This window comes from Scyliorhinus canicula, chromosome 1, assembly GCF_902713615.1.
Source record: "Scyliorhinus canicula chromosome 1, sScyCan1.1, whole genome shotgun sequence".
NCBI classification, from domain to species: domain Eukaryota; kingdom Metazoa; phylum Chordata; class Chondrichthyes; order Carcharhiniformes; family Scyliorhinidae; genus Scyliorhinus; species Scyliorhinus canicula.
Genome location: NC_052146.1, coordinates 264,564,372 through 264,588,262, shown reverse-complemented (window position 1 = coordinate 264,588,262; position 23,891 = coordinate 264,564,372). Strand labels below are relative to the sequence as shown.

Below are 23,891 nucleotides of genomic sequence, written 5' to 3'. Positions count from 1 at the left end.
ATATAGGTAAAACACTAACTTCATACAAAGATATCAGCACTACGTCTATGCACTAGTAAATGATTTTCAGTTTTGTTATCTAAAACTTACAAAACTGCAAGACATGTTACCACCTAAGTTTGTGGTCAACCAGGAAAACAAGGCAGCCCAGTTGGGCTTCCTCAACTTTACAGAAAGTTGGCAGACAAAATTGGTGATTTTGTTTTCTCTCCCCTATAATTAAATGCCCCATGCATGTAGTAATGCAAATCTGTGTTTCATAAAAACATAAATACATTTAAATTTGTGACCACAGTGTATGTGTTGTATTAGTGAATTAACTTGAAAGAGATACAAAAATTCGAAGTATTATTTCTGTATAACCACTCTGATTAATTTTCTCTTTCATCTCCCTGCAACTTGCCAGTCCCAAACTGAAAAAACAGAAAACTTACTCCAGGACCTTTGGCAAAGTTGCTACATAGCCAGTTGGAAGGAAGAACCCGAATATTGCAAGTGACTCCCCTCCCAACTTTCTGTTCCTGCATGCAAGACTTTGGCTCTATCTGGTGCATTCCATAATGGATGGTAAAGCAGAATTCAGAAATTTACTATACAGAGATGGTAAAGCGGAATTCAGAAATTTACTATGCAGAGAACTCTAGACTTATCACTGCATGATACAGTACATCAGAATTATTATCTCTCATCAAAGCTCCCATCTCAAACTGAGTTGTAACCTGCATGGTGTTATTTCAAATGCTTCAATTTTCCAAATATCGTAAGTTCTCAAATCCACCAACCCAAACTCAAATTTTAACAAATTTCCCAAGATTCAATGAGAAAGTAATCACTGCCATGCAAAAATGCGCAGATTGCCTTGCAACCTTTTTAAACATTGAAGCATTTTGATATTTTATGTGAAATGTTCATTTAAATGGAAGGAAGAACTAAGTGATCACATCGTCCTTACTTTTGTCTTCATATAAATATGGTACATGTATTTTTCCTCCTGTCATTATGTGCTCATTTAGAATGCTTTGACACTATTGTTGCTGGTTTGGGACCAGTAGCTGCAGCTCATGTTTCAATCAAAGAAGTGCACTCATATGCCTGCCGCTTATCTGGTTAGAACTATGTCAGTCTTGCCTGAGACAGATCTGTGCACATGCCTGCATGCAGGCAATAACAGTGCTTTCTCCTGATAATTAAGAACGTGAATGCTTAGAAAGTGGGGCAGAGTGGAAATCGATGCTCTCCAAATATTTCAATTAACGTTAGATGTACTTTCAAATGTCGAGTGAAACTGATCTTTTTACATCACCTGAACACCCACTGGATATACACCCCACGTAGTGTCAAACGGAAGTGGTGTAAAATAATTCTAAACTGAGGAGTGTTGCTCCAGTGTTCTTCAGAGTTTGAATCATTGAAACTAGCAACCTTCAAATATATTACCCATAATAAATAGCAGGGAAACTAAACAAATATTAAATCCCTGTTGATCAGATTGAGTTCTAAAGAGAGAGAGAGAACAGTAATGCAACAGAAGGAATACTGCAACTTCATCACTAGACTTAGTCCTTTCTTAAACATAAAAAAAGCCTTTGACAAAATTAAGTGAATTTTAATTTCTGTAGGATTTTGTTCCACTAATAATATTCTAATATCGTTACAACCCTATTGCACTTAGTATTCCTGTATCCTGGAAACCTTTTGGCTGAAGTAGGGTTCTTGTTCTCTGGAGTGTGTCTTTGCGGTTGGGGAGATTGTGAGGATTGAGAAGTTTGATGATTAGATGGAGTTTCGCCATCAGCCTCTTTTTCCTGGGGCTTTTCAATTTTCTCCGGATTGCTGGAAAAATGCATCAGATGACAAAAGCACGAAGAAAAATCATATTGATTGGTCAGCATAAATGCACTAAAAGAAAAATTATGTAAACATGTATTGCAGTTAAATAATTGCAAAATGCTGGCAGGACAGATGAATATTTAATTTTAATTTTAAAAAGTATTTTCCTCTGAGACGGGATATTTTGCCAAAAACAAAATAAGCAAGAAATGCAAAAGGTATCACTTTCAGCACAAAATCGTAATTCTTCCACTGTCGGATTTGTAAACTTAAATGCAGAAGATATTCAGACAGTGGGTTATAATGTTTTAGCATGAGTACACACTACACAAGCAGTAAGAGGTCATTAAATGCTCTTAATAATATGAAAGAAAATATGTTTTGATATTCCGAAGATAAACTTGTTTTTCATTTTCCAGCTAACATTGAATGAAATTCAAATCTCCAGCTTCCTGCTGAGAAACTGTTGTTAACAAAATGTCAAGGGAAGGATGTGGGAGTTCCACAAAAGCTGGAACTTTTCTTTAAACTTCAAAGTTTCAGCTGTTTTGGCCACCACTTCCATCCAAAATACTAGCTGGTGAGCTGGGAATACTGGGGGAAAGGGAGGCGACGGGGAATTGAAATTACACTCAAGGGATGCACATTCTGGGCAGGATGAAGTAAAAGCATGCCAAAACAGGAGCTTCAAAGAAAAATGTTTTATGATGCGAAAATTAAAGAAATCTCTTGTCAGAGTCCAAGAAAGTAAAAAAGTAAAACCAATTGTAATAACCAATGTAGAGCGGTTCACGGTCCAGGTTGATCAGACACCCTTGATAAAAATGCCAGACCAACCTGATGCTGCACTTTTACTCCAAAAAAATACTTCTTCAAATTAGTTTATTGACAGAACAAATTCAAAGGATAATAATTTATTTCCAAATGTAACCTTTAAGTCAAATATACAATGGTTTTTAATACCTTGTATTTCAGATAGAGCACTAACAAACTGGTTTTATAAATTAGAGATTGTTAAAACATTCAGAATGCTGAACCATCTCTTCAATACTTGGTTGCAAAATGTGAGTTGCAAAATGTTCCTGATCTCAACCATGTCGAGGCCGAGTTTAATTCGGGTTTGTGTCACCATGGGCAGGGGGCGGGGGTGAGTCACTCTGAGCAGCAATTCTGCATATACTAGCTGCTGATTATACACCACTACTGCTGGAGGCTTGGGAGCAGATCCCCAGTCAAGGTGCACTGTATTGAGATACTATAAAGGGAAAAATAAATTACTGATTGAAGAACGTAGCTCCCAGTTGGTTTATATTTAAAGTTGTCTGTTCTAAAAGTAATTCATATGTATCGGTGTGCAGCAATATATTTGCAATTTACAAAACCAGTTACACTGGTAATTTGAACCCTTTGGCAATGGACGTGGCTTTTCAACCAAACCAGAATACAATAGCTCGATTTATTCAACGTAATTACCAGGAATCACATTACTCAAATTCTAGGAAATAGCTATAAAATTATAGAAAATAATTCTACATTTTCTCCCTTAAAAAAATAGTAAATTCAAACTACAGATAACTCGATGCTCAAAGAGTTAGTACATTCTTTTGAAATATTGGAATTCAAAATAATCTAGCTCCAGCATCACAGACACATAATTCAATTCCATTATTTTAAAATTTGACCGTTTTCTACGCCAATAACCAATTTCTACCAGATAGCCCTGTGCAGCTTTAGACTCAATGGAAAGCATATGCAAGCCAATTTTCCGAAATTAAAAAGACATAAAACACAACTTACTTTTTTTGCTCTTTCAGACCATAACTGTGAATAAAAAAATAAAGCCATTCTGTGATCATGCAAATACATTTAATTTATCAATGTCATGCATTCAGAAGTTTAAATACTCTGGAAGTAAACGGTTAGAGTTGACATTCAGAAATTTCTAATGGATACTCTGTGCTCTATGAAATTATATGGACCCTTTTCTCAAAAGTAGAATTCATGCAAGATTACAAAACACAATCATGATTTGTTAAGTTGTGAAACCAATCGGACTGCAAAGTCTTTCAGATTCCAGCGTTGAAATAAAAACACTTGTATTTCTTCAGGTATTTTTAATGAAAACAAACAAAAAGGAAACTTGAGCAAAGGGATTTAAAGGAATTTAAGATTATCAATCAAAATAATTGGATTTCATTTTTTTTTCAACTTATCGATGTGTCAAAATTACAAATTAGTCGGATTTTTAGTATTCATTTTAAGAAGGCAAACATTCAATTCCTGCGAGTCTCCAGACAATAGGTGTTTGTTTTTGGCTGCTGTTCATTGAAGTTAACCAAACCATTAAAAGCTGAAAACCTCAACAGGATAAAGGCCCAATTGGGAACTTAATAGCAAACACTGCGGCACAGGGCTAACTCGCTGGCTTTGAAAGCAGACCATGGCAGGCCAGCAGCACGGTTCAATTCCCGTACCAGCCTCCCCTAACAGGCGCCGTAATGTGGTGACTAGGGGCTTTTCACAGTAACTTCATTTGAAGCTTACTTGTGACAATAAGCAATTTTCATTTCATTTCATCATTAACAGCTGGAGCGGGATTTGATTGAATTCAACAACAAAAATAATTGCTTTAGGATCCTTTTATAATTTTTTTTAACATCAATTAGAGAGCAACCTTGCCTTGAGAATATGGACATGCAGAATATTGAGTGCAAAGAACACATTTAATTGGTGTATGATATTGATAAAACCCAAGGACAAAGTTCAACTGGCTTCATACATTATCAGAATCCCAAAATCATGGAACTTTAAAAATGTAAGGTGCCAGTGACTACATAATCACTTATGTATCAGCTCTCCATTCACCAAATTATATTTCAATTTATGCTAAATAATGTTGCTTGAGCCTTAAACATGGTTTCAAAGAACACCACCATACAGTGTGCTAAATGTCAAACTGCCTTAAATTTGTCTGAGGAATGGGAACTTCATCGCAAGTTCTTGCACTTATATTAACCATATTAATTAATTACTGGCCAAAAAGTACTTTTTTTCCAAAAAGTAGTCTTTCGCCTTTTTCTGGGAGTATCAAAAGGGTAACTACTGAATTCTGGGTAGTGTTGGGTGAGCCCATTCTAGTCTCAGTGTGTGTGTACAGAAAGAAAACTCAGAAATAAACCTTCAAAAAGCAATTTTTATAGTCTCCTGTACTTTTCTCAAGACTTTTATTTCTAAATTAACTTTCAAGTTGATGGCTAGATTGGCTAAAACATGTAAAAACAAATTGGTAGATTCTATGAGAAGTGATGTGCAATAGACAATCCAGACATGTAGGAAACATGGGTGGGCTCTCTGCATCCCATTGTAAATTCTGGGGCGAGCCCACCCTCTGCTTGACCGCTTTGTTCTGCGATGGCCCTATTATTAGTATGAGATGGGATTCAGTCTGTCTCCAGGGAGAAGTCCTTAAATCCCTACTTAAAGAGCTGCCAATCAACCAGAGGTCAGTAGTTCTGCATCATAGCAGGTTCAGTGGCTACTGCTGGTATTGTAGGAGATCCAGGAAAGAGAGGAACTATGGACGTCCCAAAACCAGATAAGTCCAAGACTTTGCCAGGCCCAGGTTGGCAGTCCCGAACAAGAGGGGATGGGAGGCACAGGGAGCGGGTGGACACGGGGAGGCAAAACTGCTGGGGATGCCTCCGCTTGGCAAGAGGGGCATGGAAAGGATGCAATGCTCCTTTCACTGACTAGCAGCCCTCAGGGTTGGACCTGTGGGTTACATATTGGGTGCAGGCCCCTCCGGCCACCCATTAAATCAGAGAGGAGGCACGATGAAGCCCTTAATTAAGCATTAATTACCTATTTAAGGGCCAGCCAAAGTCTCTTTGCCCTCTATAAAATTGTGCCAGGGATGTTGGCTGTGGGTATGCCACCGATGGCATGGTGCCCTGATTTACAGTTCAGGTGCCCGTTTTCCCACCAGCAGGTGGCCCATGAAGTTATAATAATCTTTGTCACAAGTAGGCTTACATTTACACTGCAATGAAGTTACTGGAAAAAACCACAAGTCACCACATTCCAGTGCCTGCTCAGGTACACAGGGAGAATTCAGAATGTCCAGATTACCTAACGGCACGTCTTTCGGAACTTCAGGGAGGAAACCGGAGCATCCTAGAGGAAACTCACGCAGACACGGGGAGAACGTGCAGACTCCACACAGGCAGTGACCCAAGCCGGGAATCAAATCTGGGACCCTGGAGCTGTGAAGCAACAGTGCTAACCACTCTGCTACCGTGCCACCCCACGTTCAACCCCATGTGGGTGTTGGGGAGGATGGAACGCAAAGTGATGTTGTAGGTATAGGTTTTTATAACCAATGAGAAAACTCATAATCCCCTTAGGAAGAGTCAAAAGTGTCTTGTTGTCAATTAAGGCTGGAGAAAAAATGCATACAATACATACAAGCTGGCTTGTCTTCACTAATTGGCAAATATCTGATTATTTGTCTGTTTAAAATGAACAACACCGATATGTGAACCTATGTAATGAGTCACCTTGGCCACTTAATAAGAAAATAAGTTTAAAAAAAATACTTTTCACAAGAGATCATGGCCGGGATTCTCCCCTACCCGGCGGGGCTGGGGGTCCCTGCGTTATGGAGTGACGAGAACCACTCCGGCATCGGGCCTCCCCAAAGGTGCGGAATTCTCCGCACGTTTAGGGGCTAGTCCCGCGCCGGAGTGGCTTCCGCTCCGCCGGCCAGCGTGAACGGCCTTTGGCACCCCGCCAGCCGGGGCCGAAAGGCCTTGGCCGGCCGGCAAAAGTCCGCGCATGAGCCGCTGACATCATCCTGGTGCATGCGTGGGGGAGGGGGTCTCTTCCGCCTCTGCAATGGTGGAGACTGGCGGAGGAAAAAAAGAGTGCCCCCACGGCACAGGCCTGCCCGCCGATTGGTGGGCCCCGATCGCGGGCCAGGCCACCGTGGGGGCACCCCCCAGGGCCAGATCGCCCCGTACCACCCCCCCCCCCCCCAAAGGACCCGACGCCTGCCCGCGCTGCCAATCTCCTGGCACCAGACGCGCTTTGATTCCTGCCAGCGGGAAAGGGTCGTCAGCGACGGGACTTCGGCCCATCGCGGGACGGAGAATTGCCGCCCTCGCCGATTCCCGGGTGGTGGAGAATTTGGGCCACGTCGGGTGCGGGATTGACGTCGGCCCCGGGCGATTCTCCGACCCCCCCGGGGGAGTCGGAGAATTCCGCCCCATGTTTTTGACATCCAAACTAGAAGGTAGCAGAGAGCTGGATGTTTTCAAAGTCTTAAAAAGACATACAAGTGTCAGTTGTAAGTTTACTAAACCAAGGAAATTTAAGAATGAAAGTTGCAATGGTAAGCATTGAATCTCCTGGAAAGAAACAAGTTTGACAAGGATATCACACTATTACGTAAGTTAGGTCACTGAGAACAGTGATAGAAGGTAACATGCAAGAAGACAGAGGCAAAATTTATGCAAGGTTGGCTAAGCCAAGATGAGATAATGACACACCAAATAAGAAAGATAATGACTACAGACAAGGGGCAAGTTTCAGCAAACGTAACCAAGTCCACTTTTAGGCGCATTTGACAGTGTGATTCTCAGTGGCTGCTGCGCCGAGAATCATCCCTCTATTCAATGGCACTTTGCCGTATTTTTAGCCTCAGCAAATTTCTCATCGATGAGGCCACACTTAGAGATTTCTCACCAGTAGGATTGACTGTTCGCAGATTGAGCCACCATTTTGGTCGGCAGCTCTGATCTTCTCTCTCTCCACGCACCCCCCTCCCCCCCGCCAGCTTCCTGGTTTCTGGACCCTGACGGCGAGACCACCCCCTCTCACAGAGGTCCCATTAAGCCTGGAGTGGACAGGTACTAAATGTAGCCCTGGCGAGGTGGCTCAAGCACGTTCGTTGAGACCTGGGTGCGGGTAAATCCAGCGTCCAGGATTTAAATATGCAGGCCTAGATCCTGCCCAGTGAGGGAGAGATCCAGATTACTGCTAGTGGAGCGAGGTGAGTGACTCGTACGCGACCCGATTTGGGGACCGATTTGGGATTCTTGCCCAATTCACCTGTTGAGCCCGGATCCGCTCCCATAATTGGAGGGAGGCCAAAAATAGAATGCCTAATCGGAAGATGTTCACCCATGCAGAGGGGCAGTAGATCTCAAAAGAGGAAGTGGAGTGGTCACAGGCAGCAAGGCTGTAATAGCCAAATATTAGAGTAAGAATGCATCCAAACTAGTGCAGTCTTATGAGCACAGATGGAACATGAGCAAATATGATGTGTTCACACTGTGCTGATCTCCACTATCAGTCCTTGCAGCCCCTAGCGTAGGCCACAGTAATAGCAAGAGCCTGAAGACTCCACCTTTGGGGACAATGACAGCACTGACCCAGAGGATGCAATGTTATCAGCCTCTTCCACAATATCCACCATTGTAGTTCCATCCATCCATGTCACAGAGGATTTGCATTTAGATTTGGGAGCGCAATTTAGTAAGCACATTGTACATATGCCCCAGCATCTAGGAAAGGCTGAGACAGCCAAAGTCCCTGGCACTTAGGACTGCTGGGACCAGACCTTGCTGATGATGGGCATCTGGTCACAGTCGCAAGAAGCCCGCTGGAGATGCAGCAAAAGGTGGGTAAACATATGGCAGGGGTGCCAGAAGGGGACTTCTGCTGGCGGCCACGGAGCGAGCAGTCGCACATTTGGTAGGTCCTGCTCAGGATGGTATTTTTCGGTCCTTTCCCCGTCTAAATGGAGAAGTTTTGGATGTAAAGAGGAGTAGGAGTGCCAGGAGAACATGAAACTCCCCTGGTGTGGCTGGTGGATGGATCCACGAACTGGGACTGGGTTGAGAAGAAAGGAGCTGTTGCAGCAGGAGAGTCTTCGTGGTGCGCCACAGGCAGGGGTGCCAGGATTCATGCGCAGCTCTGCATTGGTGATGGAGTTGTCCATATAAATCATGAATTCTACCATGTCTCAGGCATGAAAGCACATGGCTTCCTCTGTGGAGAAGTTGGCAACTACCATGGTGAGCCACATCCAACATATCCAGGTGAACTCCCACCTGTATTCCATCACTCTTGCCATGGACTCTATATAGCCGTGTCTATGAAAGAGGGGAACCTTGCTCCAGGAGCTCCTTTTCCTTGGGGAGACAGAAAGGTGCCACTGTGCATTTGCAGGGAAGGAGCCAGTGCCTCTTACCCAGAGACTTCCTCTCAGGACAATCCCCAGGGTGAGCGGCCTCTAGGTATCCCCTCTACCAATGACCCCATTGCCTCCAGTACCAAGGATGAAGTCCTTGCACCAGTGCTGGAGACCTATGGGAATGCCACATACATCACCATGGAGCCCTGGATACAACAACCCTGGGGAAAGAAACTGAGCTCTGCGGAAACATTGAGGGACACTGGCATGGGATCCCCGTCAAATCCATATGGCTGCAGGTCTTATTGCACAATTCAACAAATCACTGTTGTTGCTTCACGGGACAGCCTGAGCCATCTCTGGAATTGCCGCTCCTACATTTGCAGGTATTATTTCTCATACTGAAGACACGATGACTAGCTAATGCCCGTCTTAGGGGCTGGTTTAGCACACTGGGCTAAATGGCTGGCTTTTAAAGCAGACCAAGGCAGGACAGCAGCATGGTTCAATTCCCATACCAGCCTCCTGAACAGGTGCCGGAATGTGGCGACTAGGGGCTTTCACAGTAACTTCATTGAAGCCTACTCGTGACAATAAGCGATTTTCATTTCATTTCATTTTCCTGTAGTGCGTTCCCTCGACACCTACCTCCTGCCAGCCTCCCTCTCTGGTACTACCTGCTGCTGGCATTGCGGCCTCCAGTGTCATATCCTCCCCTCCTGATCCCAAGATTGCTAAAATAGTGGGTGTACCCACGGCAAATTTGCCAAGAGAACTATGTGAAGAAGGCAGTCAGAGTTTTGAGCACCTCTGTGTTCATGGTTTTCACGAGTGCAGCTGTTGAACATTGCGATTTTAAAATCCTCCAATGCACCACAATCTAAACTGCTCCCACTATCCTTGTGGCCTCCTGCCAAGCTGACTGCAAGATTGGGAAAATGGCCAGGATCACCATCTACCTGGAATGGTCACCCTCCCTGTTTCCTTCCAGCTTGAGTCTATCGCCCCTGACCCTCTGAACATCACAGTGCACCTCTGCTCTGTCACTGATAAACGTCCCACCATCACCTTTGACCCCATTAGAGTGGGCATGCCATTTCTCCCCATGACACTAACACCCTCTACATAGATCCTCCTGGAATCAGGGATCATCCCCCATCGTCCTTGGCATATCCTTACAATCTCTTGATGCTGTGACTTTCCAATATCTCCACCTCTGAATGGACCTGCCCTCATGCTGCATCAACCTCCCACCCCGTAGCTGTGGACATTCTCCATAACTGAGTTTTCTTACTTCAATATCCAGGACCCAACATTGGACACCTCAGAACCCGACACTTTACGCCCTTCATTTTGCATTTGCTGACTCCCCATCCCTCCCCCCACAACCAAGATTGTGGGTTCTTCCGCTTACACAGTTCCATGTTCCGATCCAAATCCCCAACTCCCCCCTTCCTACCCCAACCTCCTCCTCGCTCCCCCACTGATCAAAGACCTCCTGCCCCACTTCCCGGTCAGACCCCACAACCCTCTGCTCGAAGTTCTCTGGTCCTTACCCCAACCCGCGGCAGAAACACATTTGCCCCCTTCTGACCCTCCAACCAAGTTGCCAGTCTCCAGCTCTCCTCACCTGGGCTGCAGATTTCCACAAAACCCATTGCTCCCCTCAGATCCAAATGGACAAACTTGACTGATGCATGCCACTTTTAAATAACCATGAATCAGGTGGCATAAGTTTCTCATGTGCTGCAAACTTAATATTCAAGGAGGAAGTTAATTTGAAAAAGTTATAGGACAATCAGTATTCATGAAATGTAAATGAATTGAAAGTAGGAACCCACCCAGATGACGCGAGGCCTGACCCACCACTATAATGCCACTGACCGACTTTACATCTCAACCTGCCATCAGAAAACTGTGATTTCAGCTCCTGCCTAATTAAGTTCCATGGGGAGTCTCCTGAGGTAAATCTGAGTGCTCCAGAGAGGGATGTAAATGTCCAATTCTATCAACATTAAACGAAGGAGGAAAATTTTGCATACCTTTATTTTTAATAATTTAGAACAAAGCAAAGCAAAACCCATAAAATTAAATTGTAATATAATTTCCGACGACCACATAACACTCCAAACCTGGCAAAATAACCAGTATGAATATATGTTTTTTCTTTCTAGATTTACAATACACTATGCAAAGATTTTTTTTTTCCTTTTTAAAAAATAAATTTTAGAATACCCAATTCTATTTTTCCCCAATTAAGGGACCATTTTAGCATGGCCAATCCTTCTACCCTGCACATCTTTGGGTTGTTGGGGTGAGACCCACACAGACATGGGGAGAATATGCAAATTCCACACGGGCGGTGATCTGGAGCCGGGATCCGAACCCCGGTCCTCAGCACTGTGAGGTAACAGTGCGAACCACTGCGTCACCGTGCCACCCCACACAGTGCAAAGATCAATTTGTAACAAGTAATTACAAAATTCCTAGCATTAATTTTAACCAGATCCTGGTTATATTAAGCAATATTTGTGAGCTGGTCTCAAAGAGTCAGTGTAATAACTGGGTGTTAATTGCAAATAAAGATTCAGTGCAAGAACTTGGAGGAAACTCACATCTCAACCAATAAAAGGTAACTTGCATTTGAGTATAAGGTATGGTTGTTGCCATCAAGCATGTATCAGATTTGTATCTAGTCTTGATGCATACTCTCCCCAATATTGCCATTATTAATATCTCAGTGTATCATACAAAAGGTTCACATAGTGTGAAACGCACTGCAGTGAATTAAAAACTGTACAAAGATGCTATTCTTCAACAATGGAGCAGTGTACAATAAATTACAGATTTCTATGTACACTTCTCTTTTCAACTTCCTCATGTATAAAAAAGCCTGTACCTCTTAGCAGCAGAAGAAAGCGTTTCCTTCCTGGCAACGGACAGAGCCGAGCTATGCATTGGTTTCCTGGTCATTGGACTCCCATTAGTTATGCATGACAGGGAATAAGCTTCACGCAAGGCTGGCTGTCCTGAAATCAGAGGAGACAAGGTTATCATTTCACGGCCCATCTCATAAAATAGCATGTAGGTCCCATTTATTCTGTAGTTTACAGGTTTCCCTGTGTTCTGTTGACACCAATCTTGAGCAGTAAATTCTACATGTTAAAACAAATGACCACTTATTTTAATGCGTTCACGGGATGGCAAGGCAAACATTTCTTATCCATCCCTAATTGCTGTTGAACTGAATGGTTTGTGAGATTCATTTCAGAGGGCTGTCAGGAGCCAACCACACTGCTGTGTCTGGAGTTACACATAGGCCCTAAAGGACATTCGTGAGCCAGTTGGGTTTTTAGGACAATCGATAATAGTTTCATGGTCACCATTACGGAGACTAGCTATTTTTTAAAGTCCATCTTTATTAATTGAATTAAAATTTCACCAGCTGCCATGGTGGGATTTGAACTCATGTTCCCAGAGCATTAGCCTGAGCTTTGGGATTATTAGTTCAGTAATGTTACCACTACACCTCCCTCCCAAGTTTCAGCTCAATGACCATTTATCAGATCTCTCTCTCCATGTGCTGCCTGGCCTGCTGAGTATTTTTGGCCTTTCTGTTTTTATTTATAATTGTGGCATCCTTGTTGTCAACCTGAGGTTTTCTTGTACTAGACTGCTACAGCTTTCTCAATTTGAAGTGTTTTGTGCTTTAATTCTACAACCTTATTCCCCCACATCATTCACACGTTCTCTCTTTTTTTTAAAAAAAAGTATTTTTATTTGACAGGTTTTCACCATTTCCACAATACAAAAACAACTCCAAACCCCCCGCCCAAACTACCACCAATAAACGGTAACCAACTCCCGAACATGCATGATGAACAAACCCCAACAATTGTAGAGCCCCTCCTTCACCCCCTCAGCTGGAGTTGATTTTGTATTGTTGAAATGGTGAAAACCTCAGGCAGGCCTGTGATCCATAGCTTTTTCTGCCATGACCTGTTCCCCAGGTCCTCCACTTTGGCTCTGAGCCCTTGGTTAACCTCCATCACCCTCCACAGCTCCTTATCCATTGAGGTGAACTGGTCACTGCGCTGCGGCATAGCCTGATCTACCCCCTTCAGCTTCTCTCCTTGCTCCCATTCCTCGGCCGATATCTCTGACACTGCCGCCTTTATCGGTGCAATCGCCTTCTCCACCCACTCCATCGCAGCCATCATCTCCTTCCGCAGCACCTCCATGTGTTTGCCGAATTGCTTCTCAAATTCTCCAGCCATCACCTCGATCAAAGTTTCCAATGTAAGGGAAGAGGCCCCACCCAGCGATTCAACCTCCGCTATCTTTCTTCCTGCCAGACTCACCAACTCACTCGAAGGCGGACGTTTGCTCACCCCCTTCTTTCCAGTGCCCGTCTTCTGGGTCTTCAACATCTCACACTTTTCATTATACCTTCCTGCACCAGCTCACAGGAAGTCTCACACATTCTCTCTCAGGAATCACTTTAATTTATCTGATTTCTCTTTTTATGTCTCCTCTTGTCTCACTCTTGACATTTAATCTGCTCTTGTTTTCCACTTGAGCACTTTGCAGTTATTTCTATTACATTTGTACATGTGCTTACTTCCATTTCTCGATTTCACAGAATCATAGAATCCTTACAGTCCAGAAGGAGGCCATTTGACCCATCCAGTCAGCACCGACCCTCCAGAAGAGCACCCTATCCAGACCCATTCTATCCCCGTAACCCCACCTAGCATGGACAATCCACCTGAGCCGCACATCTTTGGATTGTGGGAAGAAACCAGAGCATCCGGGGGAAACCCACGCAGACACGGGGAGAATGTGCAAACTCCACACAGTCGCCTGATGTCGGAATCAAACCGGGGTCTCTGGCTTTGTGAGGCAGCAGTGCTAACCACTCTGCCATCGTGATGCCTTTTAAACTCATTTCATCTGTAATAGAACATAGAACAGTACAGCACAGAACAGGCCCTTCAGCCCTCGATGTTGTGCCGAGCCATGATCACTCTACTCAAACTCACGTATCCACCCTATACCCGTAACCCAACAACCCCTCTTAACCTTACTTTTTAGGACACTACGGGCAATTTAGCATGGCCAAACCACCTAACCCGCACATCTTTGGACTGTGGGAGGAAACCGGAGCACCCGGAGGAAACCCACGCACACACGGGGAGGACGTGCAGACTCCGCACAGACAGTGACCCAGCCGGGAATTGAACCTGGGACCCTGGAGCTGTGAAGCATTTGTGCTAACCACCATGCTACCAGGCTGCCCTGATGGGTCAATATCCTCCAGTTTTGAAGAAGGGTCTACATATAAAATGTTAACTCGTTTATTTTCTCCAACGATGCTGCCTGCCAAGTAGCTGTTTGCAGCATTTACTGCTTTATTGGAATTAATAAACCATGGCCTATTTAAACCTTTATAAACGGCTTTCAATGATTTGAAACTATGCATGGGTGTTTTGGCAAATGCTGCAGTAAAACTCCAAAACTAACAGCATCTTGGGGCTGGGGTTACCATTGACCAGAAAATGAACTGGACCAGCCATATAAATGAAATGGCTACACAACCAGGTCAGAGCCTGAGAATCCTGCAGAAAGTAACTTGTCACCTGACTCTGCAAAGCCTGTCCACTATCTACAATGAACAAGTCAGGAATGTGATGAATGCACTGCTGAAACACTCGAGAAGCTTGGCACCATCAAGGACAAATCAGTTCACTTGATAAGCATCCCATCTGCTACTTTCAACATTCACTCCCTCTAACACTAACGCACAATGGTAGCAGTGTGCGCCACTTACAAGATGCAATGTAGCAATGTACCAAGACTCCTTGAACAACAGCTTCCAAACCTACAACCTCTACCATTTGTTAGTTCGATGCTGGGACAGAGAGTAAATTTGAGGAGTTAAGACAAATGTTTCATTGGTAATGGGTTGAAGGTCTATGGAGAACAGGCAGGATGGTGGAGTTAAGGCCATGATGAGATCAGTCATGGTCGAAAGACACGATGGGCCAAATGGCGTAATTCTGCTCCGATATCTTATGAATTTATGACAAAAGCAGCAGCTACATGGGGACACCATAACTTGCAGGGACCCCTCCAAGCTATACACCACGGTGTAACGACAACAATCTCTCCCACAACGTCAGCAAAACTAAAGAGCTGGTCATTGACTTCAGGAAGCAAAGTACCGTATACACCCCTGTCTGCATCAATGGTGCAGAGGGGAGATGATTGACAGCTTCAAATTCCTAGGTTGCACATCAACAACAATCTGGTCCACCCACATCGACGCTACGACCAAGAAAGCACAACAGCGCCTATACTTTTCAGGAATCTAAGGAAATTCGGCATGTCCAGATTTACCCTGACCAACTTTTACAGGTGCACCATAGAAAGCATCGTATCTGGCTGCCTCACAGCCTGGTATGGCAACTGCTCGGCCCAAGACCATACGAAAGTACAGAGAGTCGTGAACACACCCCAGTCCATCATGCAGACCCGCCTCCCATATATTGACTGTCTATATCTCATGCTGCCTTGGGAAAGCAGGCAGCATAATCAAGGTGATTTGAAACTAATCTGTTGGACTTTAACCTGGTGTTGTAAGAATTTTTACTGGGGAACCTAGAGCACAGAGGCACAGACTCCGCATAAGGGGTCGATCATTTAGGAATAAGATGCGGGGACATTTCTTCACTCCTAAAGCTATGAAACTTGGAACTTCCCTACCCCAGAAGGCTGTGGATTCTCCATCATTGAGATGTCCATCCATCTCAAGTCTGAGATAGATTTTTGGTCTCTCAGGAAATCAAGGGATATGTGAGCAGGCAGTTAAGTGGTGTTAAGGTTGAGGATCAACCATAATTGTATCAAATGGCAGGGCAGGTATGGTCCATTCCTGCTCTGATTTTTTATTGTAAAGTTCTGTTCTGAACAAGTTTTTAATAATTCATGCAAGTGTATTGGGAAGCACGAGATATTGATGTATTAATGTGGCACACGAAGAAAAAGGAGGATTCAATTCGACTTCTCACATACAAAGTTCCCCATCTCAACTGTGTTGGTGAGTGGAGTTTTAGAGTGCAAGAGATGCAAAAAAAATCAAGAAATTTAAATTAAAGCCAGCAGAGATGCTCAACAGTCCATTCAAAACAAAATACTTTATGCATACAAAAGCTAAAGGAGTTTTTTTCATGAAAGGGAAATATAAAAAGAAGTGGCTGCGAGTTAGCCTAACGGACAATTTTAAATCTTGAATTAAAAATAGAACTAGAGCAGCATGTGGCGCAGTAGTTAGCACTGGGACTGCAGTGCTGAGGACCTGGGTACGAACCTGGCCCTGGGTCACTGTCCGTGTGGAGTTTGCACATTCTCCCCATGTCTGCGTGGGTTTCACCCCCCACAACCCAAAGATGTGCAGGATAGGTGGATTGGCCACACTAAATTGCCCCCTTAATTGGAAAAAAATAAGTGGGTATTCTAAATTTAAAAAAATAGTTAGAACCTGAGTGCTTTAAGAAGGTAATTGATACAATGCAGTGGATGTAATGTGCATGGACTTGAAGGAAGTCTTGGAAATAGTATCAGATGTGACATTACTCAAAGATTAAAGGCTTTGGAATTGGGGGTGTGGAGGTAGGCGTGGCAGTATGGTGATTGGAAATCGAGATATTAAATTGGCTAGAAGGAAGAAACCAGATAAAGACCCAAGGACAGATTTTCAGTGTGGCTATAAATGGGTAGTGGAGGGTGGCAGGATGGCGCAGTGGTTAGCACTTCTGCCTCAGGATGCAGAGCACCCAGGCTTGATTCCAACCCCGGGTCACTGTCCATGTGGATTTTGTACATTCTCCCAGTGTCTGCTTGGGTCTCACCCCAACAACCCAATGATGTGCAGGGTACATGGATTGGTCAAGTTAAATGGCCCCTTAAGAGGAAAAATTAAAAAAATAATGATAAATAAATTCAGGGTCAGATCTGGGGCCAACTCTGCACACTGCTTATATCAGTGATTTGCATATAGGCCTGGAGAAAGTTGCAGATGATGCCAAAATAAAAATGTCCAGTGAATTCTGTGGAAGATCAAAGGAAACTGGAAAGGGACATCAATAAGTTGGGAGCCGAGATAAAAGGTGGCAGATGGAATTCCATGTCAATAAATAGGAGATGTTTGATTTTTTAAAAAAGCAGTTAAACTCTGAAATGAATCTGTTGAGTCATGCAATGCACAAATTAAAAATTGGAAAAGTTTCACATTGTAATTATGAATAACGCAAGTTGTGCAACTTAAACAAATGAGGTTCCAAGGCTGAGGTGCTAAAGGGTAGTAGTAACCCATAAACTACAAGCAGTCCCAGCCATCAGGTGATAAGTTTTTGGCTCATGCACAGACATGCTGAATACATTTGCCATTGCTGAGCAGCTTCATACTGTAAAATTAGCTTGAAGCGATAAAATGCTAAAACATTACATCTTTTTAAAATCAATTATTGCGCTGTTAACCCTTTTTGTCCCATTTTTTCTTCCAATTTTTTTGACATCTTTAATTTGGCTTACTTCTACCTAATTTTCTTACATTACATGTGACAACATTTTGAAAACAAAACAATCATTGGCTGTGAAGCACTTTATGACATCCCATGGTCATCCTGAAGTTATGAAAGGTGCTACATCAATGTTTTCCTTCTTAATCTAGCTATCCTAACTTTCCCAACCTTTCCCAGTTAAAACAAAATATGTTCCAAGCTTCTATTTATTACCGCTGTTTTTCATGCAAGTATAACTTTGAAAAGTACACTTCACATTTTTAAATTCCAGATTTCCAGCCAACTGGAATCCCAGAACCTGACCTAGTTGTGCCAATTCAGAAATGCTTTTTCCATGTTTAAATTTGAAAATGCTTGTCGCAAACAAGTGTGCTTATGTTCTCTGACTGAAAAATTAAATAAAATCTTCCCTTCTCTCTTTATGGTACTGTTTCACACTGGGGTGCATTCTTTTGAGAAAAGGTAACCTTCGACACCATTTCTCATATGGTTATTTTTCAGATGTGACTGTTGGCAGGTTTTCTGACTGTGTGTAGATCACAATTGGGATTCAGCCTATATCCCGCTCAATGGACCCATACACAGCTTCAGTTGAAGAGCAAGAATCTTCCAACCATTTTTTCTTTCCCAAGTGCTGTGAGGTACGAAGTCCAATCATGGCACAGTTCAGATTAACTAACACAATTTATAGTCAGTCACTTGGTAAAATAGAACTAGACTGCAGAAGAGGGAGGTGTTGCCAAAGCTTGTTGTCGTACACTCATCAGGAAAAATACAAGAAAGTCGAATTTTAAATCACAACAATTTATACTACAGGAAACAAAGATGCAGATTAGTTGGCAATTTGGCTCTCATTGGCTGAGGCATTGCCATGGAGAAAGCACTGGGGAGCTATAGGCTTCACAAGCTCCATAAAATCTCCAAAGAATCTCATAAAAGCTCCGAAAGAATATTCTGCCAACCACATAATTATGCAACATAGCGTTTGAATTTCAATGCCTCTGCTATGCTAGGTACGTAGCCCAGACATCCGAGTAACTGAAGAATCCAACTGCCTATTACAAATAACCAAAGGAATATGCTAAATATATGGATGGCACAGTAGAACAGTTGTTTCACAGTTCCAGGTCCCATGTTCGATTGCTGGCTTGGGTCACTGTGTGTGTGGAGTCTGCACGTTTTACCTGTGTCTGCGTGGGTTTCCGCTGGGTGCTCTTCCACAGACGAAAGATTTGCAGGTAAGGTGGATTGGCCATACTAAATTGTCCGTCCAAAAAGGTTGAATGGGGTTACTGGGAAAGGAAGGCGGTCTGGGCTTGGGGAGTGTGCTCTTTCCAAGGGTTGGTTCAGACTCAAGCGGCCGAATGGCCTCCTTCTGCACTGTAAATTCTTTGATTCTACAGACTGTACTGAACCATCCTGTGCCTGCAAGCTCAGGGATAGAAACCATGCACCCTCTTGCATCTCCCGTTTCCAGGTCCCTTATTCCTCCCTCAACTCCCTCTACTCCACTGCACTTCGACCCTACCCCTTAATAATGCATAATATTTTTTCTCTTTCAAGATTGACCAATCAATTCTCAAAAAACAAAGTCATAAAAAAGTTCCTAGTAAAATGATTATAATAATAATCTTTATTAGTCACAAGTAGACTAAAAATCCCCCAGTCGCCATACTACCGTGCCCGTTCAGGTACATCGAGGGAGAATACAGAATGTGCAATTCACCTAACAAGCACGTCTTTCGATGCTTGAGAGGGGAAGCCGGAGCACTTGGAGGAAAGCACAACCATTGTTGACATCTGGTTACAAGTATCGCCTGATACTTATGCATCGTGGCCGAGCAGCAACAATATTATGCAGTATTAGTTGTGTGCACCTTACAGGATTATTGGGTTGAAGTCAGAAATAGGAAAGGAGCAGTCACCTTGTTGGGAGTTTTCTATAGGCCCCCCAATAACAGCAGAGATATGGAGGAACAGATTGGGAAACAGATTTTGGAAAGGTGCAGAAGTCACAGGGTAGAAGTCATGGGTGACTTCAAGTTCCCAAACATTGAGTGGAAACTCTTTAGATCAAATAGTTTGGATGGGGTGGTGTTTGTGCAGTGTGTCCAGGAAGCTTTTCTAACACAGTATGTAGATTGTCCAACCATAGGGGAGGCCATATTAGATTTGGTACTTGGTAATGAACCAGGGCAAGTGATAGATTTGTTAGTGGGGGAGCATTTTGGAGGTAGTGACCACAATTCTGTGACTTTCACTTTAGTAATGGAGAGGGATAGGTGCGTGCAACAGGGCAAGGTTTACAATTGGGGGAAGGGTAAATACAATGCTGTCAGACAGGAATTGAAGTGCATACGTTGGGAACATAGGCTGTCAGGGAAGGACACAAGTGAAATGTGGAACTTGTTCAAGGAACAGGTACTGCGTGTCTTTGATATGTATGTCCCTGTCAGGCAGGGAAGAGATGGTCGAGTGAGGGAACCATGGTTGACAAGAGAGGTTGAAGGTCTTGTTAAGAGGAAGAAGGAGACTTATGTAAGGCTAAGGAAACAAGGGATACAAGATAGCCAGGAGGGAACTGAAGAAAGGGATTAGGAGAGCTAAGAGAGGGCATGAAAAATCTTTGGCAGGTAGGATCAAGGAAAACCCCAAGGCCTTTTACACATATGTGAGAAATATGAGAATGACGAGAGCGAGGGTAGGTCCGATCAAGGACAGTAGCGGGAGATTGTGTATTGAGTCTGAAGAGATAGGAGAGGTCTTGAACGAGTACTTTTCTTCAGTATTTACAAATGAGAGGGGCCATATTGTTGGAGAGGACAGTGTGAAACAGACTGGTCAGCTCGAGGAGATACTTGTTAGGAAGGAAGATGTGTTGGGCGTTTTGAAAAACTTGAGGATAGACAAGTACCCCAGGCCTGACAGGATATATCCAAGGATTCTATGGGAAGCAAGAAATGAAATTGCAGAGCCGTTGGCAATGATCTTTTTGTCCTCACCGTCAACAGGGGTGGTGCCAGGGGATTGGAGAGTGGCGAATGTCGTGCCCCTGTTCAAAATAGGGAATAGAGATAACCCTGGGAATTACAGGCCAGTTAGTCTTACTTCGGTGGTAGGCAAAGTAATGGAAAGGGTACTGAGGGACAGGATTTCTGAGCATCTGGAAAGACAATGCTTGATTAGGGATAGTCAGCACGGATTTGTGAGGGGTAGGTCTTGCCTTACAAGTCTTATTGAATTATTTGAGGAGGTGACCAAGCATGTGGATGAAGGTAAAGCAGTGGATGTAGTGTACATGGATTTTAGTAAGGCATCTGATAAGGTTCCCCATGGTAGGCTTATGCAGAAAGTAAGGAGGCATGGGATAGTGGGACATTTGGCCAGTTGGATAACAAACTGGCTAACCGATAGAAGCCAGAAAGTGGTGGTGGATGGCAAATATTCAGCCTGGAGCCCAGTTACCAGTGGCTTACCGCAGGGATCAGTTCTGGGTCCTCTGCTGTTTGTGATTTCCATTAATGACTTGGATAAGGGAGTTGAAGGGTGGGTCAGTAAATTTGCAGATTATACGAAGATTGGTGGAGTTGTGGATAGTGAGGAGGGCTGTTGTCGGCTGCAAAGAGACATAGATAGGATGCAGAGCTGGGCTTTGAAGCGGCAGATGGAGTTTAACCCTGACAAGTGTGATGTTGTCCATTTTGGAAGGACAAATATGAATGCAGAATACAGGGTTAACTTGTAGGGTTTTTGGCAATGTGGAGGAGCAGAGAGATCTTGGGGTCTATGTTCATAGATCTTTGAAAGTTGCCACTCAAGTGGATAGAGCTGTGAAGAAGGCCTATGGTGTGCTAGCGTTCATTAGCAGAGGGATTGAATTTAACAGCCGTGAGGTGATGATGCAGCTGTACAAAACCTTGGTATGGCCACATTTGGAGTAGTGTGTGCAGTTCTGGTCACCTCATTTTAGGAAGGATGTTGAAGCTTTGGAAAAGGTAGAATGGAGATTTACCAGGATGTTGCCTGGAATGGAGAGTAGGACTTACGAGGAAAGGTTGAGGGTACTAAGCCTTTTCTCATCAGAACGGAGAAGGATGAGGGGCGACTTGATAGAGGTTTATAAGATGATATGGGGAATAGATAGAGTAGACAGTCAGAGACTTTTTCCCCGGGTGGAACAAACCATTACAAGTGGACATAAAATTAAGGTGAATGGTGGAAGATATAGGGGGGATGTCAGAGGTAGGTTCTTTACCCAGAGAGTAGTGGGGGCATGGAATGCACTGCCTGTGGAAGTAGTTGAGTCGGAAACATTAGGGATCTTCAAGCGGCTATTGGATAGGTACATGGATTATGGTAGAATAATGGAGTGTAGATTAATTTGTTCTTAAGGGCAGCATGGTAGCATTGTGGATAGCACAATTGCTTCACAGCTCCAGGGTCCCAGGTTCGATTTCGTCTTGGGTCACTATCTCTGTGGAGTCTGCACATCCTCCCAGTGTGTGCTTGGGTTTCCTCCGGGTGCTCCGGTTTCCTCCCACAGTCAAAAGATGTGCAGGTTGGGTGGATTGGCCATGATAAATTGCCCTTAGTGTCCAAAATTCTATGATAATCTATGATTAACCTAGGAAAAAAGTTCGGCATGACATTGTGGGCCGAAGGGCCTGTTCTGTGCTGTATTTCTCTATGTTCTAACCCACATTTAACAGCATTGTGCAATGCTGTTAATTTGACAACCAAATATTCCATTAGCTATTTATAACACTGTGCAGATATTAATACTGACTATGACGACTGCCTCAGTCCCTGTCAACATGTTCTGCACATATGAACCCCCGTCAACATGTTCTGCACATATGAACATGGTGACCGTAAATTTATTTTTCGGGTTGGGGGGGGCGGAGACTGAATACTTGCAACCCAGGTAAACAACTGCACAAGATCTTTTCCTTTCTGTAGGAAAAGAAGTAATTCAATATTATTTCATACAAGGGATGTAAATGGTTTCTATTTCAGCAGTAATCTCACAGGCAAGAAAGATCAAATGACTCTTGAGCAACAAAATGGAATGATTGAACAACATAGGTCTTCACGCTCAGTGAGAAGTGTTGAAGCCCTCGGGTATCTCTGTGTAATATAACATCAGAGAACAAGAATGAATGGTTCACAATTGCATGTGAATACTTGATCAGCAAGTATGAATACTCTGCTGACTGCTGCTTCTCACTGCAATTTGTTTTCAATGTCTATTATGCAGTCCATGTTCAAATGCAGCAAGATCTGGATAATGGAGGTTGACAAGTGGCAAGTAACATTCACGCCACACAAGTGGCAGGCAATGGTCATCCCCAACAAGAGAGAATCTAACCATCATCCTTGACATTCAACGGCATTACCATTGCTGAATCCTCCACTGTCACTGCCCTGGCGGTTACCAGAAACTGAACTGGACTAGCCACGTAAACAGAGTGGCCACTGATTTGGAAATATATCACTGTTCCTTCAAGATCGCTGGGTCGAACTCCTGGAACTCTTTCCATAACAGCACTCTGGGTGTGCCGATACTACATGTACTGCAGCAGTTCAATAAGGCAGCTCACCATCAACTTCTTAAGGATAATTAGGAATGGGCAATAAATGCTGGCCTAGCTAGCATCCCATGAATGAATAAAAAAGTGACACAACTTTATCACAATATTTTAATGACTCAAAAAACACAAAGCATAATAGGTAAGTAGACAAAAGGGAAAGATTGAAGTCAACAGAAAAGACTCCAGGTGCAGTGAAAAACAGGATATTGATGCACAAAGCTTGCTAACAGAAAACTTTCATTGGCAACATAACAACAAAACTTCCACCATGGTTCCACCCTCTGCTCACAATATCATTATGGATAACAAAAGCCATCTATCCTAGCTCATCGCATCTATCCAGGATGCCTTTTGAACATGCATATTAGGAGAGTAGGCCATTCAGCCCCTTGAGATTGCTCCACAATTTGACAACGTGACCTACATTATACCAGTGACTACAAGTCAAAGCTACTTAATTAGCTCTAAAGTGATTTGGGATATTGTGGAAGATGCTGTGTAAATACAGGTTCAGTCAATCTTTTGGCACAACTGCATGCAGTAGGCAGTGACTATAGCAATGGTGAAATTGGAGGCCCAATGCGGAGGTCTCTAAAGATAATTAATCATAGAGCAATCAAATGTTAGGAAAGGGACTACAAAGAAAGCACTACATTTATAATTAAATTCTGTAGCTAACACAGCCTTACCATT

The 23,891-nt window shown here is 43.5% G+C and overlaps 1 protein-coding gene across 7 annotated transcripts in view; it reads right to left on the bottom strand.

The window, feature by feature from the left end:
* LOC119973985 (echinoderm microtubule-associated protein-like 4) overlaps positions 1-23,891 on the bottom strand; it is a 403,736-nt gene that overhangs the window by 130,530 nt on the left and 249,315 nt on the right. For 6 of the 7 annotated variants that reach the window (XR_005462431.1, XM_038812765.1, XM_038812749.1 and 3 more), the window contains exons 3-5: positions 11,925-12,054; positions 3,628-3,651; positions 1,693-1,833 (exon numbers count right to left, since the gene is read on the bottom strand). Coding sequence is in view for 6 of the 7 variants with exons in the window: in XM_038812765.1 (XP_038668693.1) it covers positions 1,693-1,833; positions 3,628-3,651; positions 11,925-12,054 (295 nt within the window). In the remaining variant the exon portion in view is untranslated. The remainder of the gene's footprint in view (positions 1-1,692; positions 1,834-3,627; positions 3,652-11,924; positions 12,055-23,891) is intronic. The other variant, XM_038812757.1, reaches the window with a different exon arrangement.